Source organism: Falco punctatus (genome assembly GCF_963210335.1).
Source record: "Falco punctatus genome assembly, chromosome: 5".
NCBI lineage: Eukaryota > Metazoa > Chordata > Aves > Falconiformes > Falconidae > Falco > Falco punctatus.
The window spans coordinates 5,037,140-5,062,174 of record NC_137584.1 but is presented as its reverse complement, the minus strand read 5'-3'; the positions used below and the strand labels follow the sequence as shown (position 1 = coordinate 5,062,174).

At 39.6% G+C, this 25,035-nt stretch overlaps 1 protein-coding gene across 3 annotated transcripts; it reads left to right on the top strand.

Moving 5' to 3' along the window:
- Positions 1-189: 189 nt before the first annotated feature.
- CASP8AP2 (caspase 8 associated protein 2) lies at positions 190-24,988 on the top strand. 3 transcript variants are annotated; one of them, XM_080389315.1, is made up of 10 exons: positions 190-482; positions 2,160-2,235; positions 3,365-3,445; positions 5,316-5,416; positions 6,957-7,031; positions 8,209-8,324; positions 10,816-13,322; positions 15,772-18,706; positions 20,548-20,647; positions 21,967-24,988. In XM_080389315.1, exons 2-10 carry the CDS (start codon positions 2,187-2,189, stop codon positions 22,021-22,023), a joined length of 6,021 nt encoding a protein of 2,006 aa, XP_080245441.1. In that variant the 5' UTR covers positions 190-482; positions 2,160-2,186; the 3' UTR covers positions 22,024-24,988. The 3 variants fall into 3 exon arrangements, with proteins under 3 accessions (XP_080245441.1, XP_080245440.1, XP_080245442.1); XM_080389314.1 differs by lacking the exon at positions 190-482 and adding an exon at positions 492-1,066; XM_080389316.1 differs by lacking the exons at positions 190-482; positions 6,957-7,031 and adding an exon at positions 492-1,066.
- Positions 24,989-25,035: the final 47 nt, after the last annotated feature.

The window sequence follows — 25,035 nt, the reverse complement described above, 5'->3', positions numbered from 1 at the left end:
CCGGGAAGCGCCGCCGGTCCCCGCCTCTCACGTGACGGTGCCCACGCTGAACTACGGCTCCCAGCATGCACCGCGGCGCGCGGGCACCTGCTACATGCTGGGAGGCGCAGGGGAGCCGCCCCCCGGCGGAGCGCGCTGCCGCCGCGGGGACCCGTCCGGGAGCGGGGCTGAGCCTCTCCGTCCCACGCTCTCACAGCGCTGGAAGCCCGCGCGGGCGTGGCCCCGCTCCCCAGGGAAGCTGGCTGGCGCTGCTGCGGCAGGACTTGCCTGTAGCAGGCCCAGGCTGAGGGCCACCAGCCGCGGCGCTTGCCCTTAAGCCCTTTAAATCCAGGTCATGGTCCTGACCGAGTAGGAGGGCGGGTGGTGATTAACCCAAATCGGTGTTTCGGGCTCGGGAGGAAGAACGCCGGCATTACGTCCAGCACCCCCACGTCAGGCTCGCTGGCCACCGGCGGCTTATAACGCCCGAGTGCGGCTCCGAGGTACTAGCGGTGTTTGCGGAGGGGTTTGATAGCGGGCTCGCTGAGAGCAGAAACCGGACTTAAACCTGGGGCCTCCCGGGGGAGCCGCCGGAGCTGCCTCACGCCCACCCCACCGCAGCCGCGGGGCACGGCCCCCCGCGCCCAACCGGCACCGGGTGCGCGGGCGCGTCGCTCCGGCGGCTGCACCGCCCGGCGCAGCCCAGGGAGCCTCCCGCGACCCCTCCTCTCCCCTTTCCACCCGTCTCAGCCTTTGTAGGAGGCTCCAGCGGCCACCCCCGGGCCGAAGCCCCCCAGCTGCCTGCCTGCCCGCCCGCCGGGGGCGGCGCGGCTTCCCGCGCGCGGGGCTGGGGCGGGGCGGGGCGGGGCGCGGCCGCCGGGCTTCCCTCGCTTTGGCGCCAACTGCTTCGGGCCGGGGGCGGGTTTCGCTGACATCGCGGCCGGGGACGTCCCGTGCGTCTGCGGCCGTTGGCTGCCGCGGCCGGGAGCCCCGCCCCCTCGGCGCCCGGCCTGCGGGACCAGCGGCGACGGCGACCTGCGGGGTGTCGCGGGCCGGGGGCGGCGGGCCGCGGCGCGGCGGTTAACCGGTGAGTAAAGCCCGCGGCGGCCTGCTTGGCGGCGCCTTCCTCTCCTCTCCCCTCCCATCTCTTCCTCTCCTCTGCCGGTGCGGGGCGAGGTGGCGCCGAGCGCGGGTGCCGCTCCCCTCCCCCCCACTCCTGTGCGGATCCCGCCGCCCGGTTCGGCCTGGCCCGGTCCGGGCTCCCCCGGCGCCCCGCGGGCCCAAGCCCCGGCGCAGCCTGCTCGCCCCGGCCCGCCGGCGATGGCGGGGCTGCGGGTGCCACCCGTGCGGCAGCCGCTGGGGCCGCGCTCCCGGGCCGCGGCGGGCGGCTCTCCCGCGCTGACCCCCGCGAGGCCTTGGGTGCTTCCGCCGCGGCAGCACCGGGGCGGGCGGGCGAGGACCCTTCCCGGCCGCGCAGGGCGGGTGAGGCCTGGGGAGCGGGGCAAGGCCGCCGCCTCCCAGCTGCCTGGCGGCTGCTCTGTACCTCTGCCCGCCCCGGCACCCCCGCGGGACTCCCGGGCTCGCCTTCCCTGCCCAGCCGGTGCTGTGGCGGTGCAGGCAGCAGCTCTGGCGTCAGGGCTGCTCGAGTGTCCGTGCCGCACGCGGCTGTGCGCCCGGAGTCGTTCTGCAGCGGGTGCTGTGGCGGACGCGCTGCGTCCCGTGGCCGAGCATCAGCGTCACGGTCCCTCTTGCCTGCTGGCGCTCGTTGGTTTGGCTGCTGGTGTCAGAGAGGGGAAACTTGTTCTTAAATAGTCAGCAGAGAAGTCGGGTTATTTTAACTGGTTAAGGTACGCCTTCAGATAACCTATTCATAGCATGCACTGCTTGTTTTCATACCAATTTTTTTTCATAAGATCTTGATTTGACACATACAAATTAAAAGATACAGCTGAAGATCTTCAGAATGCTTGTTTATGAGACGGTTTTTTACTCCCCTTGATGGGGCTCTACTTTTGTTATCTTGAGGTAAGTTTTATCATTTTGGTGTTGGATTTTGTTGAAGAGCAAGGGATGCAGATAGCTCAGGTATAATTGACTTATTTCAAGATGCTTCTGGTTTATGATGATGTTCTGAAATTATCAATTAACGTGTTGTCTTTCCTCTGATATCTTACTCACAGATGGGGAAACCATAGGAAGTTTATATCATGGCAACAGATGAGGATGAACTGGGACTGTTTGATATCCGCTACAGTGGTAAGATGTGTTAGATTACTTTGTTTTGTAGTCAAGTAACACGAGCAGTCTTCTGAAAATAAATAGATAAAAAAAAAACTTGGAAAACAAAATAGAAATAATTTAGATTGGGAAAAATTCTTGCGAGCTTCAACTCTAAACATCAGTGGCCCGGTATCGTAAGCCTTATCCAATTAGTAAGTTTAGATTTTAAACCATAACTCTGTACTTTGGATTTCTAGTACATTTTGAGGGGGTTCCTGGAACTGGTCTCTCCCCTGTGGTTTATGGTATACAATTTAACCTTTGCTGCATCTTAATGAAGCGTGTATTTGGGTGGTTAGGAGGATTGTTCCTTTGTTTGCTATTTGTAAGAGCAAATGCGCTATCATCTGGTATAGTACCAGCAACCAGGGTACACAAACTTTATTTCCAGCTCCGCAGTTGATTCGTCTGACATATGTTTGTGAGATTCCCAGCCTCAGAAGGACTGTGGATATTGATTATTCTTTTTTTAATAGTAATAATATTTGTTGCAGAACTGGAGAAATACACGTATTGGGGATGAGAGTGATAAGAGGCATTGGAAAAAGATGTGAAGAGAGCTGCAGATTTTGATTAAAATACTTTTACAGTACCAGTTAGTCTTGGGAATAGATGACAGTACTAAAGCAAACTCTTTGAGTTATGATACAGACTTCTACACTACTTTGTTTAGCCTGAAATGTTTCTTTTCACAGTAGGGATTTTATCATACTAATTCTTTTATTTTTGTTTCTGAGTTGTCTGACTTTTGTATTCAATGTATTCTAGGAAACAGTTTCAAATTCACATCAAATTGACTTAGCGTATAATTTTAAAATTCATTTGTACTTAATGCCATAAAACTTGCTTCATATGGCACAGTTCTTGTAGTGTTCAGAAACTGATCTTACAAGACTGTCTTTTCTCCATGATGGCTGAAGATCTTTTCTCCACAATAGCAGTAGCTTGCTGAGTAAAATTCCTTTGTCTTTTACTAGCCTGTGCTACTACTTTTACTACTCTTTACTGGTCTGCGATCACAAATGCACTTATTTTATGGGAAAGTTAGAGGCTGGAGTTTACTAAATGTTTACTTTGGCTTCTTTTTTTGTTTTGTTTTGTTTAGCTGAAGCTTCCCCCTTCAGGGAAGGTGATGAGAGCTCAGTGGATATTTATGATGGCTTGGACAATGGTTTGACAGTTCCTGGTAGGTTGATTGTATCTTGCTGCTGCTTGGCTTGGAGCATTATGTACTCTCTGTGTTTCTTAGGCTGGTTTTAAGTAAAAAACCAGTTAGCTTTATATTTAGCTGGTGTAACATACGGCTCTGAGCTACTTCTTTAAACTTAAGACATGTATGTTACACTCCTGTGTAAATACAGCAACTTCCTAAATCTTTTAGCTGAGTGATAGGAGTTTTCATGTGATTGATATTGGTTATTTTAAGAGACTTGGGCATATAAAGAGGTGCAGAGCAATCTTAGCTATTCTATCTGTGCCTTGACATGGGACATTTTACCTTGAAAAAGGCACCTTTATTTTGTGGGTTTTAAATAGCTTCAGGACCAGAACCTACAGTCACTGGTCACTAAATCCCCAGTGAGAGCTCCAAAGCATAATTTGTGTGATACAGTGCATTCAGTAATCCTTTTAATCTTTTGTTACTTTCTCAGTAATTTCACATCCCAATGTAAATTAATTTCCTCTTTTAACTTTGAAGATAAGAAAGAAATGGACCCCGCACCTTTTTGTTTATTATTTTTTAGGAGTCTTAGTGTACCGTTTAATGAAATGCTGTTTCTGGTATTTACACAAGTGTGTCTCTAGTGACTTGACTACTGCAAGGCCATTGAATTTTTATTGAAGGGCTATATGATATTCTACAGACATAAAGCATCTATAACTCTCTTGTTTTCCATTTTGTATTTGTTACAGCATATAAGAGTATTCTCTAAATCCATGTTTCACATACTGAGATGCATTGTCTAGTACACGTAAAAGATGTAAGGAGGAATAAGAGTGCAATGCAAGCGTTTTATATAGTCTAGTTCTGGGATATCTTGGTTTTAAATTTTAAAACAGAATTGGTGAGAATTTTGCTCTATACAGATAAATGTTATTTGCATGTCATCTTGCATTGTGTTAATAATATTCTATGTATTATAGTATTGTCCAAGGGATTGAAGTGCAGCTTTGGTAGCTAACTTCATTTATTAATCTGCAAATGGATCTATATTTCAGAGGTGTCATAAGTCAGGTCCTGTCAGCAATGCGTATTTGGTGAACAGAGAACACAGGTTGATCTGAAGGAAAAGCACCATTACCTGAATGATTGGGGTGTTTGGGTGTCGGGTTGGTTTTTGTTTTGTGGGTTTTTTCTTTCATTTCTTTTGAAGTAGAGCTGGGGAGTTTACATTTGTGAGGGGATATAAACCAGCAGAAAAACACTTATTCAACACAAGAAGCATGGTATTCAACCCTATACCAACTCGACAGCATAACTTCATTTGATTCGGATCAACTGGTCAGTGTATGTGAATGTGTAGGAGGCTGTTAGCATCTGAGTATTCTTTTTCTCAGTAATTTTTTTTTCTGTAACTGCAAATGTTTCTAGCATGGGGTCTGGCCAAAAGCTGTATGAATTGTAGGATGCTTTTATTTATTCTGCCTTTCTGCTATCTATTGGCTCTGGAATTGCAGAACCTCAGATCACTGCTAAGGTGTAGTCCTTCTTGCTTTGTAAATTGGGTAGATTTACTGTGAGTTAGCTCTCCTTTGACTTAAAACAACTTATTAGAAGTCACAGAATGCAGCCATCTTTGTTGTTGGATGTCCTGTATATCTCTTAATTTTTCTAATGCCGTGTTTTCAGCTGAACTTTGCTTTTCATTGTTACCTTTTATGTCGGTGTAAATTGGATCAAATATTTCCAATAAAACTAACATAAATGTTGAAAGAGATGTTGAAATTTAGCAAAGAAATTTCTCCAGATGAGGTCCTGTGTTTTCCTCAGTGACACAATGCATCCTGGCTAGAAAAGTACTGTTTTCTTGATGTAATTGATTTTCTTTCTACAGACAATTCTGCTCCAAATTCTACACCAGCTGGAAACAGCTTAAATTTATTTGATGAGATATTAATTGAAGAAGGGACTGCGAAGGAAGCATCCTACAATGAGGTATGTGTTAACGTGACAAAACTAATTCTGGTGTTCTGGAGGTTTTTTATTCCAATTTTTCTCGTGCAAAGTGCAAAAAATGTTGTCAGTATGCTTACATTATTGGGAAAATAGGGAAACTTTTTAAGTAAGTAAACCCAAGAGTGTGCTAATTAACTGTTATGTCAACAAGTTTATCATAATAAGTGAATCTCTCACTCTGTGACATGGTCTGTTCTCATTTAATGCCCTTTGCATGTGGTTCGTGTGTCAGATACATTATGGGAAAATGTACTGTAATGTCTTTCTAGTTAAATATCCGTTCTGATGTCTGATACAAAGCTAGTCTTGACATTTCTCCCTGTCGCGACGGAGGGAAGACACAGTCAGTCAATATGAGTGATCAGCAGACTTCGTTTATTGTACCTTACAGTCACCTTTTATGCCTTGTTATAATTAGCTCATACAATTACAAAAGTTAAGCTCATTATTGGTTAGTTGCCTAAATACCAAGCCTGCCCCTAGTTTCTCTTCTGTAGTTATCCGTTCCCACCTGTAACATTCTTTTCCCACCGCAATCTTCCTGATATTGTGTAACAAGAACAGCCAAGGACAGTGTATTTTTGCTTTACTTCAGATAAGCTGAGAGCGATGTGCATTTTTGTCCAGCCAGCTGGACTATGTCTATGTGAACTTTTTCAGCTAGCCAGTTATCCACATCTCCCAACAGATTTTACCACACTAAAGCAGATGGGTCATGGATTAATCTTACATGTCATTAAATTTTGTCCTTGAGACTGAAGACAACCGTGCAGTAGGTAACTGCTAGCAAATTAGCAGAACACTTACTCATGTAGCATCACCTGTCCTAGTCCATAAGACACATCTTAACTAACCTTGGAGTAAAAGGGACAGACATCCATAGGTATAATGCACTATAGAAGAAGCATGAGCAAAACCTCCAGGAGTCTACAAAGTGATGAAAATGTCACTCTGAAAGCAGTCGACTGTTAAATATGACAATAGGGAAGTTGTCCATTCTTCTGTGAAAGTTTTGTTCCTATCTGCTTTTAAAGAAGGGCTCATGCCAAACGTGTATTAATTAATTTTGTGATCTCAACAAGAGCATGTCCTTTGCAGCCTATTTTTGCAGTCCAGTTTTGCACTGTACAGTCCAGTAGTAACTTTGTGTTGTGTTTTTGTTTATCTCTTTTGCATTATCTAAAATCTGACAAGTCCCCATCTGTAGGGCTCTGAGAACTCCTGCTCCTTGGTAATTGTCTTGAATTTCACAATAATACGATTTCCTGTTAGCCTGTAGTCTGTTGGGCAAGCACATACATATTTCCTCTTATCTGGGTGTTTGTGATGTTTTAGAGACTTGTGTACCTGTTGGAGCATATTGAGGCTTTTTGTTTTATTGTGGCTTTAATATGTTACTTTTGGAAGAAAAGCAGAGATTTTTAATACACATAACTGTGTTAACTAACTATAAATCCAGAGGAGTAACTTTTCTGTGTAATTAAATCCACTTCTGTGCTGTGAATTCTCTCCTTGGCAGTTGCAGGCAGAATATGGAAAATGTCAGCAGCAAATTAAAGAGTTGATGAAGAAATTTAAGGAAATACAGGCACAGGTACTGTATTTCAAAGGGCAACATTATCAAGATTTACGTAAAGCAAACTTTTTTTTGCTATTGCTTTAAGAGAGTTAATTTCATGTGCTTTCCAGAATTGATCCATCACATGGATGGTTTGTGAAGCATCTCTGTAGGAGGTTCTGCCTAGGACAGTTGGTAGGATAGCCTACTGATGAATTTACTCACTGATCTTACTAGTTTCATTATGTTGTGTGCGGTAAGACTTTAGTTGCTTAAGCTATTTTCTATCTCCTTAATTAGAAAAATAAGCACGTCAAATGAGTGGTTATCAGAAAGGTATCCAGTTCTCTTGCTTTTTAAAAAAATAGGCCTTTACCACACTAGGAAGAAGGTTGCAGCTGTACTTGAGCTGCCATTAGAACTGGAAGATGTCTGCATTGCTTTGAGCACAGTGCTGTTTTGATGAGGCTGAACTGCTCTTCTACTTCAGCTAGTACCCCCATGCTGTGCCATTCTATATAGTTAGATTATTTTACAATTCTGCAACATGCTTTACTGTGTATTACAGATAAGTCCCAAAGGTTCTATGCTTTGCAGTGGTAAGCAGCTTCTGCCCTGTGACACATCTATAGTTTTCTGCACAACTTGTCTGCCTTTCTGAGCAGGCTTTGCTGAGGATAATTATTAAGAGAAGGGGCTATCTCTAGGACTGACAGAGCATTCTGGAACATCTCTAGAAATGCTGGAATGATAGAGCACCCAAAGTTTGGTTTAATACCTTGAAAGAAACACAATTACCCTTTTTTTCTGAAAGTGCTTAAAAGCTACATCTCTCATTTGATACAGTGACCAGGAAAGGAATAAATTGAGTAAAAGAATGAAGCAAAGGGGCAGACTATAATTTTTTTAGCATCTTTCGGTTTTAATAAATTGAATGCTTGAAACATCTTAAATAGTTACTAGGAACAGAAACAGGAACATAAATGTGATTGATGTTTAAAAAAAAATAATTCCTTTGGAACTCAGTAACTCTGACTTCTCCAAAACAGTTTCTGTATGTTCTACTGTCAGTTTGCGTGTGACGGGACTTTTTCTAATGGCTGTCTTGCACTGTTTTACATTATGTGTTTGGATACCCAAGCTAATTTTTTTTTTAATTTTTTTTTTCCCTCTCTCTCCCCCTCTCTTTTTTTGGTATATATGTTTAAAATAGAATGTCATTCTGCAGAATGAAAACCAAGCTCTGAAAAAGAATATTTCAGCACTTATCAAAACAGCAAGAGTGGAAATTAACCGTAAGGATGAAGAAATCAGTAATCTCCATCAAAGGTACAACTACTCAGTGGAACTGAAAGCATGCTTTTTGTCTGATCATGTTTGTATACTTGTAAGAAACTTTTGTGGTGTTTTACTTAAACTAATGGTTTTCTTCATTACTTAGTAAATTAATTGTTTGTGTGGGTTTAAGTACTGGTAAAATCAGAAAATAGGTAAGTGTCTCTTCTTGATGAGGTCTTTGGTTTCTAATTAACAAAATGAGGAGGAATCCAAAGGGTGACCATTGCCACCATTCCTGGTGGGTTACCTAACCATTTTCCATGTTTCAAAGCAGATGCTATCTTACATAGTTCAACTTCAGAACTGGTCTCTTATGGCCTCAACCATGAATTCCTTGGAACTTCAGACAACAAATGAAAATAATGAAGAGACTATGTAATGTTTTCATGGCAAGATATGAAAGCCCTGTCTCCCATGGTGGGAAGTAGCAGCTAGAGAATTCTTGGCAATTTCTGTGTATTACTAATCTTATGGCAAGGAGTTACAAATATTAAAGTATGGATACGAGAGTAGCTGAGTCTAAGGTTTCTGAACCACTTGAAACCAGAGCACGGTTCCAAAATTGAGAACCCCTAGCTTATCACAGGGTTACCTGCTTGTCACTTGTGTGACATCGGCCACATTAGTTTGTGTTTCAGTTTGACAATTTGATGTTTTCTGGCTCCAAAGGTGTTATAAAGAAAGGTCATTTGATGTTACTGTGCTAGGGGCTATATGCATAATAACTGTGATTTATTTTTTTTCCTAAATAAGAAAATTACCAGGTATGATCTGATGGAGGTTAAGAGGTTTTAACATGTGTAATTCTTACAGTTGATTGGTTTTGGTACGACAGCTATCATTTTCACACCTTTGACTGTGGTATTCTGGGTTTTAAATCACGTTGTTTGAAAAATATTTTTGTTGTTTTGAATACTTGACCTCATTGAAGAGTTTACAAACTCTGTTGCAATGCCTTCTGATGATGATTAAAAATTTATGTATAAGGTATTTGATCTAGGCATTTTAGGGGCATACATCGTGGAAAATTGTGGGGAAAGTGGCACTTTGAGGTATTAGAAGCATGCCTTGTCTGCTGCGTGGTCTGTAGTAAATTAGCTCATCTTAGGCAATCTACCTATCTGTAAAGACTACTTCAAAGATAATATCTTTAAGGGGACTTGTTAGTGCTTATCTAAAAAAAAAAAATCAAAACCAAAACACCCCCCCCCACTTGAATACAATTACATTTATCACATATGTAGCGCAGATCTAATAGCCAGCCTAAAGCATGGCAAAAACTTAGTGGTATAGTTCAAAATTAAACAGAAATATAGGAAAGGGTTTTTGATTACAGCAGCTGCAGCTTCGTTTTAGTTCAACATTCACATAGGTGTCACATTTTTGGAGTAGAGCCAGTTGTATAAGCTGATCATTACATATTTACATTTACTGTATTGGCCCATAGGAAGTGTTTGATTTTATAAAGCAAAACTAACCCCATTTTGTATTGGAGATAAATAGAGATTTGTTTTACATGTGAACTGACCCTTTGCAACTGGACACTGAATCAACATAGAATTTTAAGCTAAAACCAAATATCTGTGTGTAGCAGCCCCTTCATCTTTGGCTCTAAAAAGAACCATACATTTGGTGGTTTGCTGCCATCATTTGCTGGTATGACTCTTACTTTTGTTTCCCTCTGCATGGATTAGACACAATCATTCTTTTTAGATAATGGAGAGTATTTAAGAAGGTTGCAATTGTCTTTAATCATGTCATTTTAATGAGATGTTTTGTTAAATATGGCAGAAAAGTGGGTTGTTGTGGTTTTTTGTTCGGGTTTTTTTCTGGTGAGGTAACTGTTGAGTTCTGTCAGTAATGAGTAAGTTCGGGCCATACAGGCTACATGTGTCCCTTTAAATTATTTTTTTTCCTTTTTATTATGACCTTGCAGCTGTAGCACGTGGCCTTGATGAGGCTTGATTATTGTAATTTACTACTTGTTTTCTGTAGCTTGCAGCAAGTTCCAAACATGGTAGTTTATTTGCTTATTGTATAGAGTAAGCACAGTCACATTTTACCTATTCTTTTGGCTGCTGTTTTACCAAGTAGTAAAGTATTGAATTGCTTTGTGTTTTATTTTTAAAAATCACTAATGCTGTAAAGAATAACTTTTTTTTTTTCTGGGGCAAGATTTTTATTACTGGACAATGAAATACTCATCAGAATTACTGAAATTGTTAGAACCAGTACAGATTTTTTCCACAGATCTTGCTTTTTCTTTAGATGAATTTCATTTCAAAAGCATGGATACAGATTATGTTCTTTTGCTCTGTGCTAATGGAAATTATTAAACTTCTCTTTTTATCCCACTTTTTTTTCAACATGAAGCTGAAAGAAAGCATGAAAAATTTTGAGATCTGTGGATTCATTGCAATTTGGCTTTAGTTATGTTTAAGTAAATGCAAAAATAACGTCACTTTTTTCTTTTTATAAACAGGCTATCAGAATTTCCCAGTCATCGAAGTAGTTTCACCAGATACCTTCCAGGATCAACTAATGGAAGGTGCTCTGAGATGTGTAAAACAAAAGATTCCAAATTCAGACCTCCTGATTCAGGTGACAGTGTGAAGATGGAGCACAGAATGAAAAATGACTGTTCAAAAGATACATACCACAGTTACTCATCTCATAATACAGACAGTGGGAAGTCTAGCTCTGAAAAAAGAAACACTCCATATTTGCTGAGATACCCTCCCGAAGAGCTCTGCATTGACAGTACTCATACCTGTCTGCCAAACTATGACCATAGTTCCAACAAGGATAACAGAAAGGAAAGGAAAGAAATTAAAAGTAATGAACAGTACAGTAGGGGAAATGGCAACAAATACAAAAGAGAAGTACATCAGAGCACTGGAAACAACGGTGACAGTGAAGAAGGAAACTCAGATCCTCAGCAAAAGCTGAAAACTCTTTCAGAGAAAGCTAGTAAAAATGACTTGCAACAAAAAAGTCAGAGCTTAAAACTCAAACGCAGTCCAAGTGTAGAAAGAAGAGTAGAAAGAGGTGTTTCTTCCAGGGAAAGACAAACTACTGGTAAAGACAGATTTCAAACAAGAGGTGAATTGTTTGCTGATGAGAGATCGCAAAATGTATTAAAAAAAGACATTAAAACATATGATAAAGATGAAAAAAATGCTGGCCAAAAAAATAAACCAAATGAAAAGCTACAAGAGCAACCAAGGAGATCTGGTAGAGGGAGTAGTCCACACTCAAAGAATGAACATTCAAAGAGTCTTCATGAATCACGTAAGTGTCGCATGGAAGAGTCTAGAAAAGGAAAAGACACTGACTGCAGGAGAGACAGGGGAGCAAATGATTATACTTCTCGAGACGGAAGGACTTCACCTTCTAGTTCCAAAAGCAGAGAGCATAAATATGCACGCTTGAAGGAAAATAGTAGTAGATACGAATGGGAAACAGCACATTCCAAATCAGAAAGACACAGAACTGAAGAAAAAAGGAAAAGAGAAAGAGAGAATCAGGATGAGAATAAACATTTTAGAAATGAAAGAAAAGTTGCAAAAGAATTTTTTCACCAATCTGCAAAAGAATCCAAGAAAGGTACAGATGTTACAAAAAGTGAGAGAAACAAGTCCTATAAGCTAGAAGCAACATCCAGAGTAGCAGACAGTTTTAAAGACCATAAAGTTCCCAAAACTAAAGATGATCACACTGGGACAAAAAGCAAAGACTTAAAACTTAGCTTTATGGAAAAGCTAAATTTAACTCTTTCTCCTGCTAAGAAGCAGTGTCTCTCTCCAACAGATAGACTTAAAACATCTTCCCCAAAGGCCGCTGATGAGGGGACTGCAGAGCTCACGCTGCAGGCAGAACTGTTAGATTTTGCCCACCCTGTTAACTGTGGTCCCACAGAGCAATCTGATTTAACACTACAAGTTCTGGACAGTGCAGCTCAAAGTGACGGGGCACCAGCACCGCCAGTTCCTGTTAATTCTGAAGATGAAGCAGTGGAAGTTGCAGCAGCAGATCCAGCACAATCTGAAGCATTGTCAGCAGTGGCAGTGGATGAACTGAGCTCGGAAATCTTACCAGAAGCACAAGTGGGTCAGGTACAGCCCCAGGCTTTGCCAGGAGCAGCAGAGTTACCTGTTCCTGATGAGATGCAGGCTGAAACATCAGAAGCAGCAGAGGCTTGTGATGTGGTTGAATCGGAAGCCCCAGCTACAGCAGCGGCAGTGTCAGATCTGAATCACCCTGAATCTTTGCCCCTGGAGGTGGCAGGGAGCGTGGCAGAGTGTGAAAACTTGCCTGTGATGGTGGGTGTGATGCAGGATGATAATGTACCAGCAGCAGCACAGTCTGAACCTGTCAGTGAAAGTATGGGAGCCCTTCCAGAGTCAGCAGCAGAGAAGAAAGAAGATAAAATACAGCTAGCTGCTAACACAGAAAGCTCAGCAGACCAGTGTGGCTCTCAAAACCTTGTCTTGGATGACTCTGAAGCCAAAAATTCTGGTGACCTGGAGTGCTGTGATATCACAGATGATACTAGCGAAACAAAACCAGACTCTTTAATGGAAGTAGTGAAGGATGATGATCCTTTGGCTGCAGAAAATGTTGAGTGTCCCACTGAGGGAGAGGGTATCTGTGAAATTAATACGGGTACATCTCAGTCACATGACAGAACTATGTTAACTGAGAAGGATGAAACATTAGTTGACCAGAATGCTTGTGATCTGGAGCCAGACTTAACTGAAATCCGTACTGCAGCATCTTCTCTTAGCGGTGAGATGTATCCTAGAACTAAAGACAGAGAAACTAACCCATTTCCTATTGATGATGACAGCTCAATACTAAGCATTGACCTCAATCACTTGAGGTATATTCCAAAGGCAATCAGCCCACTGAACAGTCCGATGCGCCCTTTGGCTAAAGCACTTAAGATGGAAAGTCCCTGCAAAGGTCTTGTGAAGAGTTATAACAAAGGTATTTGTACATGTGTATTCTAATTTCTTTTCTGCATAAAGGCTTAAAAGATCCATTCATGGAAAGCAGAAATTACTTTTTTTAACTGCTTTCGCAAAAATACAAATTGTTTCTTCTTAAGCTGTTTAAGTCTCAGTGGTCCTTTGTGTTGGAACCATATGACAGTACAGCCAACACTGTAGCCAGTTGACCATTTACTGCTATAAAAATTGGAGTTTCTCACTACTGCCAGATAAGTCATTGAAATAAGAGTTATGTACTAACTTCTAAAAAGGAAATCCATGTAGGTTTCTTGATTGCATTTAGTTCTGAGTAGTTCACATTAGGTTTTTCTCTGAAATTGTAGGGGCAAAAGTTCCTTAGGATCATATTGTATTTATTTGTGAGAAAGCTGCAGAGAGTATCTAAGAGTTAATTTCTAGGAATGTCAGCTAAGAGGTAACTTTGCTCTCCATCTGGATTAATTTCACTGTGAATTCATATATGTACTTAATAATTGTAAATCAGTGGGGAGAATAGTAGAACAAATAGAACATTAGGATTTATCATTGATGAAGTAAGAGACTAATAAGTCCTCAATAAGGTATCAAGGAGATAACATACGATGACAGTACTCACAGGAAGAGAAAATAGGCGACCCAAAGTTCAGATCTTTTCCTTGTGTGAATTTAAATCTTTCTGTAATATACTGCTGCAACTCATCAAAAGCTTTCTTGGAACTTTGGATTTCCTACTAGAAGAAGAATTATAGAGTTGCATTTAAATACTTTTTCTTACGTTTTGGAGCATAATCCTATCTTCTTGCAAATCTTAGTGTGGTTTGCTCAGGAGTTGTGTCTCTTGTGCTTGAGACAGCTATTGTTTTAACTGTGAATTCCTTTAGTAGTTTACATTCTTTTGAATATCTGGGGGAACACAGGAGCTTTGGGATCAGAGTAGATGAACATCAAATAAAAGTATTTTTATGATTTTGTAGTGTTTCCCCAAATTACTTACTAGAGGAATCCATCCAGCAGCGATTTTCAGCTCTGAAGTTAGATGCTTAGTTGTCTTGGTGATGTGACTAACGATACACACATCAAATGTTCTGCATCTGTTAAATTGACAGAAGGCAATGGTTTCTCTTGGTCTTTGACTTCAGTACTCGCCTTTTTACTGTTCTGTAGGACAGGGGTACATATATTAATACTGTATTTTGACCACTTTCATTTTATAGTTTGGTTTGTCAAAATATTGATTTGTTTGAGTAGGTTATTGATCCTTGTAAAACTGAAATGGAGCGGTGGCAGAGTATGTTTTTGCTCCTGCAGAATCTGTAAAGTAAACTTTTTAAAATGTTGCTTTAAAGTTTTAATTGCAAGTTCATTTTTTTATGGAGATCAATTTAAATATGATCTTTTATGAGATGTTTGTTAGAGGTCAATAAGTAGTCTAATTATGTGCAATTGAACATAAGAGTGTTTTATTAACTAGAGTGCCCAGCAAGCCTAAAATTAACTGCAAATCTTATTAATTGATACATATACACTTCAGTGGAATTTTTATACAATGGAAATGAGCTTGCCTTTTCATCTTTTGTAGCATGCTGCTTTGTAGCTAACCGTAATTGCTTATTTTTCTTAACAAAATAGCATTTGGTTTGAAATTAAAATAATGATTGAATATATAGTTGATGATATCTCAAAAATATAAAAGATTTAATAAACATCTGTGAGGCAGAGTAAGGCATGCTACAATTGGCAGAACTTTAGCTTTTCCTCTCACGTACCTCATTTCTGTCATTCCGGAACCTGAACTGGAGACTTTGTCCAAAATTTCTGAGAGAAAAGCTTTTTATGCGGTTGTGCTTAGCTACAGTAATGGTAATCTTAAATGCACATAAAACTGAAATAGGAGATTTATCATGTGTGTGCTGCCTAGTACTTGTTTGTTTAGTAAGTCACTTTATTGAAAGACTCAAAAGAGCCTTTATTTCAGCCCTGACATTAATAGGTCATTAATAGGGCATTTGTTCTTCTCATTTTGTTTTGTTAAAAGATAAGCCACTTATTGTATGTAGATGTTAGTCTATAATAATGTTGAAGTTAAATTTTAGATTGTGCAGTGTTCAGAAAACTTGTTAAAATAAATGGAAAGAAGTCCAAAGCTGATGGAAACTGCTAGATTTTTTTCTGTTTTCATTGGATGTATTTCTGAGAGAGATCACATGATTTTAGTGAAACTTTGAGGTCTTACTTGCCCTTCAAGGCTCAGAAAAATCCTTTAAACTAGCAGCTGCTGAAGGAAACCACCCAAACTTGTTATAGCTCAGACTTTCCAAGTTGTCGTTGGCAGTTTCAAACGGTTCTGAATGGTCACTTTAGAGAAAAGAATCTTCCAGGTTTTTCTGAAAATGTCTGTTTATAATTGCATTCTTCATGGCGATTGGCAAATTGTTTTCTTTTCATAGATGTAATTCCTGAAAGTACAGTCGTCGTCTGTCCATCAAAGAATTTGTCAAAGGAGTTAAACAAAGAAAATCAGAAGCCAGTTAGCATGTCTGATGAACACTTGGAGATGGAGTCCCAGCTGAGTATCTCTTCAGATGAAATAGAAGAAGGAGAAATCATAAGCAGTGATGAAGAAAAATCTAAACTAGAAAGAGGCTCTGAAAATACAAAGAAGTCAAGACCAAAAGCTTCTCCCGAGGCACGAAATTTGACCAGCAGTCCGCAGAATCAAAAGAGCAAAACTGTGTGTTGCAATGAAGATTATGGAAAATTTATTTCTGTGAAAGTAAGTACAAAGAAGAACGGAGAGAGGCATAAAAATCAGACTTTCAGATCTTCGAAGGATATGAAGAAAAATAAAACAGTGAGCATTGCTTCTCTTGAAAAAATAGTTCATGTTATTGTTGAACCTTCAAATGTACAAGAAGTCATGCAGATGCTAAGAGCTGTACGAAAACAGATGAGGAAAAATTACATGAAGTTCAAGGTACACTTCCCAGTTCAACGTTTTCACAGAATTATAGAATCTGGTATCATAAATTTTACATCATTAATAAAATACTTGAACTTTTCCAAGATGTCTACATTAGGTGAGACAGTAAAATTGAATATCTGTGATATTATAGAGTCCAAACTTAAGCAAGTTAAAAAGAATGCAATAGTGGACCGTCTTTTTGAACAACAAGTATCAGATATGAAAAAACAGTTATGGAAATTTGTAGATGAACAGCTTGATTACTTATTTGAAAAGATAAGGAGAATTATAATAAAACTATGTGATGTGCAAAATGAGAGTGAGGAAGGGAAATTTGAAAAAGCAGGAAAGCAAAAACACAAGATCGGTCATAAAAATGATGTGCAAAGATCTAGAAAAAGGTCCCTGAAAGCCAGATCTCAAAAGCACGAAGAATACATCATTTCAAAGCAAATTGTGGGTTATCAGGGACCTAAGTGTCAGCACGAGAAAAGTAAAACAGATGCACCAAAACCTGCCTTTACCAAATGTCTTAACTCCATTGATAACACGAGGAATTCCCAAGCCAAAGTGCACCTCTTTAAAGAGAATAATTTGCAAGGCACTCTCACTCCATTTAAGGGTGTTAAATACGAAAAGGAAGGATTCCAACTCTCCAGAGATGCTAACAAATCTGATCTTAGTTATGAGCTTCTTACGGAACAACAAGCATCCAGTCTTACGTTCAATCTTGTAAGTGATGCTCAAATGGGCGAAATTTTCAAAAGCTTATTGCAAGGTTCTGATCTCTTAGAAAAAAATGGTGGCAGTATTGACAGAAATGAGTGGGAATTCAGGACTCCAGAGAAACAGGTTTTAGACAGTTATAAATGCAGAGGTAATGCTGCTGAACTGGTGCAAGAGATTGTTCCAAAGGAGACTTGTGTGGAATCTCGACCAGTAGAGGATATTAACTGGCCTATTGTTTCACCTGTAAGAGCTCCCTCTTTAGCATCTAGGCTTCAGATGTCTGTTGATCCAGATGTACTAGATGAAAGCTGTATGTTTGAGGTTCCTACAAATGCAGCTTCATGCAAAGAAGATGAATGCAACTTACAAAAGAATAAATCATTTGTTTCTTCTATCCTTCTTGAAGATTTGGCTGTTTCCTTAACTATTCCATCACCTTTGAAATCAGATGCTCACCTCAGCTTCCTAAAACCTGAGAATAATTCTAGCTCAACTCCCGAGGGTGTTCTCAGTGCACATTACAGCGAAGATGCACTACTTGAAGAGGAGGATGCCACTGAACAAGACATTCATTTGGCTTTAGAATCTGATAACTCAAGCAGTAAATCAAGTTGTTCTTCATCATGGACAAGTCGGCCTGTTGCTCCCGGTTTTCAGTGTCGTCCCAGCCTACCAATGCAAGCAGTAATAATGGAGAAATCCAATGACCATTTTATTGTAAAGATTAGGCGTGCAGTGCCATCTATCTCAACAGCATCTGATCAGGTGGCTTTAGTGAAGGAGGCACGGGTGTCCTCAGCTAAAATTGAAAAAGAAGAAATAAGAAGTGGGGCAAAAGAAAGGGACAGTCAGATTGCCACAGCAGCCACTGTGCAAGGAACTGTCAAACCAGATCTGGTTAAGACAGATCGGTTGCCTCATGTCAGCATCAGAAAAGAACAACATCCTGCCTTACCTCAGCCTCTAAAGGAGTCGTATAATAGTATTGGAAAGGAAGAAACTACTGGGTTGCTTGGACCCTGTAGAAAATCTTCAGACGCAGAGAACCATGACACTGAAAGCCCAGATGAAGGCTCTGAGCAATCTCAGGCACACAAATTGAAAGTATCTGAAAACATAAATGAAATGGGTGTTGGATGCAGTTTAGAGTCATATGTAGACATAACAGATGATATTGTTGGTGAAATTTCATGTTGTGCAGTGAAATCCACTGCAAATAACAGGAGCCAGGAAACTTCTGCAGGAAATTTGGAAACCAGTAATAAAAAGGAAGAACTGGAAGAGTGTGCTGGTGCATTTATAGACTTAACAGGAGCGTTTTCCAATGAGACTGCAGCAGGTGAATGTAATTTTGAAACAAAATCCACCTCAAATACTGGTGAAGGATGCCAGATAAGTATAGATGATAAAACTAGTAAAAAAAGGAAAAAGGAGTCGGTCAGAGAGAATTCCAACTCAAAAAGGCAACGACGAGAAACTGAATCAGCAGGTGAAGGGAGTGATGCAAGTGATACGAAGTCTGAAGAGGTAAATTCAGCACCCAAGATATGTTCTAGTAAGAAGAATGAGTTGCAGCAGAACAAAGATTCTTCTCCTTCAGCGTCATCTGCATCATCATCTGCATCATCACCTAGTCTGTATGCCAAAAACATCATTAAAAAGAAAGGAGAAGTAGTAGTTTCCTGGACGAGGTAATTTCTGATTTGATCTGTTTGATTGGTTTACAGTGTTTTAAACTACATGATAGACTGAAAAGTGGGAGGAAAAGGATATTTAGCTGATGGCTGAAGTTGCTGAGTAGCTCGACATCCTGCTGTAAATAGTGGAGCAGGAGCTTCTTCCTGTCTATGCAGGATGGCTTTATGAGGCTGACGTTTTCTCTGAGTAGCACTGAGAGGTGCTGGAATCTTGTTTTATCCTTTGTCTGTAACAGTTGTTCAGAGGAATATTTAAAATTTAAATATTTAAAAAATTTAAAAAAATTTAAAAGGTGAACTGATTTAATGTAATCCTGTTAGTCTTTGGAAGAGAACAATTTTTAGTAATTTCTTAGGTAGGTTCAATCAGATTTGTCTTAAAGACAGTGGCTTCCATTATCATCACTAATTCCATCACTTACCCCAGTCTCTCAAAACAAAGGATACATTTTGCTTTTGTTTTTAATGCTGAAGTAACGACCTACTATGTTGCACTGTCTGTAATTTTTGTTTGCATGCTCCTTTCCCTGTCCAAAAATTCCAGCCAGGCTTGGTAGGGGGTGGAGGCCTTTTATGTTCCTACAAGGCCTGGAAGCATTAGTGTCTGTGTAAAGGAGAGCAGCTAAAGATGCCCTCTCTCTGTGGAGGAGATGAAAGCAAACAGTTTTCTTCTTTGGGGCCTATGCTGCTCAGTCTGCAGAAATGTACTAACAGTTTAGCCCATATATTCCAGTTAGTAGGATGTGAATGACAAATGAGGTGATTCTGTGTATTGAAAATACATGCAAAATTATTGTGGTGTATTTTTATCCTTACCATAGCTAGCAGGTTTTGCTGTTCTTGCTACAACTTGATACAATCAGTATCTTATAAAGTGGCTTCTAAAATTTTCAGGGCAGACTTTTCCGAACTACAGTTCAGATATAAAGGAAGTTTCTAGGTAGCATGTTAAAAGAAAATGCACTCCCATGAAAAAAAGGCTGTGAAAGCTAGCATGATTTTTAAATGTGCAAACCGATGAGCTAGGAAGAGACTATTACAGTTTTCCTTATGAATACGACTAGTTCTTTTATTTCAGTCTTTGTCCATCTTTGAACTATGCCTAAAAAACGTGAGTTTATTCAAATAACTAGTCATTACATTTTTCTTTGAAATGGAGGAAATTAAATATAATCTATTGGAATATGGCAGGTTTCAACCAAATGTACATAGTAGCTACTGTACAACGACTGTCTATATACATTTTACGTATACCTAAATTCTTTAGTGAGACAAACAGCAAATCAATGACACACCCAAGAGTAGACTATCGGTCCTTTATTCTTGTGTGGACAGTAGATGTGCTCGGTGTTTGTTGTATTAAGCCACTTAAGAGAAGTCAAACATCTTTTTTTAATCTTTGAGTCAGTGGGCCTATGGTGAAAGCTGCTGCTTAGCTGTGCAAAATGGGGCAAGTCTGTCTAGAACCGCTGGCCCCTGTTAAATTTATGAGGGTTTTTTTCAATGGAAGTTTAAATGTCTGGTCTAGAAGCTTAAAATTCTTTTTTATTACTTTGGTTTTGGGCTAACTCAATTGTAATAATCCTCATATGGATACATATTACCCTTTCTAATAGGGTAGCATGATCTCCACTACCACTTGTTTGTACTGAGCCCTGTTACTCTGTGCTGGGAGAGGAGGATCCTCCATAAGTTCATTGCTGCTGTTTGAACTCATGTTCCACAGTTTGGAAAAACTCAGAATTTTATATATGCCTGTACAATTTTCTTTGTTTGTTTGTGTGCATGTACACATATATATGTATTAATATTTTTAAAATGTGTTTTTGCTCTAGAAATGATGACCGAGAAATTTTACTGGAATGTCAGAGAAAAGGGCCGTCAAGCAAAACCTTTGGTTCCTTGGCCACTAGGCTGAACAAAAGTCCAAATCAGGTAGGTGCTATCATTCATATATTTGATAACAGCTATGTTGCTACATTTATGTTTGCAGTTGAACAGAAACCTTTGGAGATCTTCTGCAAATTTGGAAATTTTTTTCTCATGTCTTTTGTTGGGGGGTTCTTGGAAAAAAAATCTTAGATTCTCCCAGTTATTACTTTTTTAAAATACACATGATAGGGATATTATGGTCCACGGATTCTTCAGTACCTGTTTGATTGGTATTGAAACTGCTGTGTCCAATCATAAGCTAGGGATGACAGGATTGTTTCTATCGTTGAATCAGTACTTAAAGAAAGGCAATTTTGGAGAGGCCCAAAGCCTTTGCACACTTCTAATAAATCAGAAAAGAATGGGAAAAAATACCCCAGGATTTTGTAGAAAAGACACCTCTCATGAAAATGCTTCCTTTTTTCTTTCAGTTTTTAATTAAAAAACTTCAAAAGACACAGATGTCAAGTTGATGTAGCATATTTCCAGAGGTTTGCAGATAACTTTGTACATGTCTTGAATTGCTATCTTAATCTCTATCCTGCAAATATGGAAAGGGAGAAACACCTATTTGACTAAGTTAGGAAATCCTGTGTACTCAGGATTTGGCTTTTAGGATGTGTTGTATGATTACAGAATCTTTGCAGGGTTTAGAAGCCGTTGTGGTGGATGGTTGGGCAAGATAGTGTTATCTGTGCATTTATGCCACTCTTCCCAGTTAGGTGTTTGGTGGATGGTAGATACACTATAGCAATATGAAAATCTAACTTGCTATTGAATTAGGTTGCTATGTGAGCTGTAACTATGCTCAACGAAGAGATGTTTGACTCTCATCTACAGACCAGTTTTGTAAAACCCTTAGTAGGCAGATTACTTTATGGTGAGCCATAAATACCCGAAGCAACAGTTGTACAAGAAGGTAGAAAGTATCCAATAAACTGTGGAGTACAAAAGAAGCTTTTGTCCTTACATTCCAATCTTACTCACAGTTATACCTGGCGAAATTCAAGTCCAATTGACTGTGAAACCTTCAGTTTTTCTCTCCTTGTTGTAAGGAAACCTGTGTTAAACCAGTAGTTGATCTAGCTCTCTGTGAGCTGACATAGAGGCTATTTTAGATGTCAAAGGGATAGGAAGACTTCCTACATCCAGTTAACCTGTTAATGGTGCTCCTAAAATTCTCCCGCTAAAATTTATTGCAAGCCAATAAAAAACAAAACAGTGGTCTTTTTAAGAAAACTTTATGCTGTCAGATCAGTCTGGTTTTGTAGGTACGGAAATCTGGGGCCTTAATGTTATGTCTTTTTGTTGTCCTCCATTAGGTTTCAGAAAGGTTCAAGCAGTTAATGAAGCTGTTCAAGAAATCCAAGTGCAAGTAAACTTACCAACAAGTTGCTTCATGGCTATGGGGTTTAACTGTTACCAGCAACACTGGACTACAACCACTGCGTTCATGTGATGGGATTAGTGGAAGGTATCCAGTATACTGAGTTTGGTAATCTGGTGCACTGTTATTTACTTCCCTGTCCGGTTTCCTCTGAAGTGCTTTATCAGAATGACACAGACAGAGGGGACTTTACAAACAAGCTAGCTAGGAAAGAATGGGGACGTGGAAATGGAGAGGTATCATTTCAAGGGGGTAACATCTGTTGGTTAAATGTGTTCTATAAGCAAAGACAAGGGCATGCAGTCAAGTGAAGATGGTGGCTCTTGCTTAACTTTTCGGAAGTACTGCATATGGTGGTGTCAAACTAGGATTTTAAGAAGAGTGTTTTGGAATCCAGTGGGTAGATAATCCTGGAAAATGACAGGTATGTAATCTTGGTTATCTTGAAACATATTTTAAGAAGTTAGGCATTTTCCTTTTAAAATAAGGCAGGGCAATGATAGCAACGGTTCCAAAAGCTGCTTATCTAGTGTCAGATTCTGATGGTAAGGAATAGGTGGTTCTTGCTGATTTGTTAGTCACTCATAGTGGGTTCCAAGGAGAGAATCTGAGTTCAGGGTTTGTGTTCAGCTTTAAGCACACTATCTAAGCCAATTCTTAATGACTCCAGTGTTCAACACAGATGAATGAATTTCTCTTTTAGGACGTCCATCTGTCGTCATTGACAGTGGAGAAAATCTAAGCCAGTTGTCTAGTCTAAACCCCTAACTTTTCGATTTTTGAAGTCAAATAAAGTGAGTCCCAACCTCTGTGAAAGAATGAAGCCAATCATTAATGCAGGGACCCATTTTTCAGTTTCTTTTAAATTGTGAAATGCTGTAGTGAGTGTTCATTTACAAAGAATTGTCTTGTAGTTTAAAACATTTTGCAATTCTGATGATATTTTAAAAGACAGTATTGAATTTTGAATAGTTGGAGGGTTTTTTTCCATGAAAAATACGTTGGAAATTTTTCAGGGTTTTTTTTGTTTTTCCTTTGGAAAAGGCTAGTATATTTTTCTGCTCCAAATTACATCTGGGAAAGGTACTTAGTTTAGGTCTTCAACTTAATGAACATTCTGTCTTACTAAGAAAAATAAAAATTGACAAGTGATTTTCTTTATAAAATTAATTTAGAAACAGACCTTTACAGTTTTATAAAATGTGATTTTATACTTACTAACCAGGAGAAAAACTTTTCTGTAAAAACGGGCAGTGTCAAAAGCTTGTCAACTTGGCATGTTTTGACAGCAATTGTATCTATCTTTACAAATTGTTTAGTACATTAGAAATTCATTATGCTCTATTTTAAGGAACTCTTATAACTGCTTCCAGTTTTAGTAATACATGCTAAAAGTGTGTATGTATGTATATGTATACGCACACACACCCTCATATATTACTTCTTTATCCCAAATTTCTGCAAAGCTTTTTCTTTTTTTTCTTTTTTTTTTTTTCCCTAATAAACATACCTGGAAGTTGCACAATTTTTTGTATTATGAATTCATTGATGTTTGAGGTTTTATTCTTTTTTGAGGATCAGAACTGCTGTAGTCCTTGTTCAGCCAGAACATCTGCTGAGTTTAGTTAGACTTCGTTTAAGAATCCCACCTAAACACATTGCCTTACAATTTAGGATTAAATTGGCTTTTTTTCAGAATCCAATGACTGCTTCTTCAGTTTCAGCGTAATGGGGTTTTTTTGCTGCCTCTCCAACTGATGGGACAAGCTTCTCATTCTAATAAACCATCAGATAATTTGTGATTGATGTTGCCACGGACACCTTTGCAGTATTGTAGATGTGACCTACAGAATGGATTGTCATGCTGCCAAACAGTGCATTGTCCTTGTTTTAGACAGTGCTCTGGAAACTGTTACAAAGAATGACTTGAGTAGGTGATGATGTCAGTTCTGGCAGTCTTCCATCTTATGTGCTTGCTTCTGAAATGTTCGCTTTTGATGACCAAGTGTCATTTTCCATGCTACGCTGGCAGTGCCTAGTGATTTCAGTGGAGAATTGGTATACCTGCTTTTGCTTGTTCTTAACAAATATTTGTGACAATTGTTTACTTCTTGGAGATTTAAATGAGTCAGTTTGCAGAATAGTCAGTTTGCAGAGTAGCATTCATGTTTGTGAAAAAAAACAGACTCTACTAAGAGTACTATTTTAACCATATCCTTAGAGATGAAAATGTGCACAGTACTGAAGGCACTGAGGGAAGTAGCTTCTCTCCACTTAAGTGCTTCCTCTCTGTCTCAAAATAGCAGGCATTATTTTGTTACAAAGTTGTTTATTCCTTGTCTGTGTTTATTTACTTTCTTATCTGTACAGGTTGGGGGGGGGGGGTGGGCTTTGTCTGTTTTGGTTCTGACTTGGATTCCTTTTTTTGTAAATTACGTAACTTTTTTTAATGTTCTGTCTGTTGTAAGTATCTGTACAGGTTCCTACGTGGTCATGTAAAATATTTGATGTGTGTATATATATATATATAAATATCTGTACAAAAATAGAGAGAACTTTGTTTAGCCAAAGATGATTTTTTTAACTATATAAAACTCCAGGTTTATTTTGTATAAACTGAATAGTTTGCTTACTGTAAGAATAATGCAAAAAATAAAACTGTAAAATTCACACACACACGTTCTTGTTGAACAAAGGGTGGCTTGGAGTGGTTTTGTACCATTGTTTGTAATTTATTTCTCCAACAAGAATTTTGATACATATATGCAAAATGTGCTGTATGTAAATTACAGTCTTATTTGTGAAACCTCAGGTAAATGAAAGTATTTTCTAGAACTGTTGGCTAATGGTTCGACGACCAGAAATGCTGTGAAGCAGCATTAAAATTTACTTATGTTGGTTTGTATAAATGGGTAGTTATGTTGATGTTCTGGCCAATAAACATGGAAGTAATCAGCTGCTGCTCTGATGCAATTACTGCTCTGAATACATACTACTTGTTTCT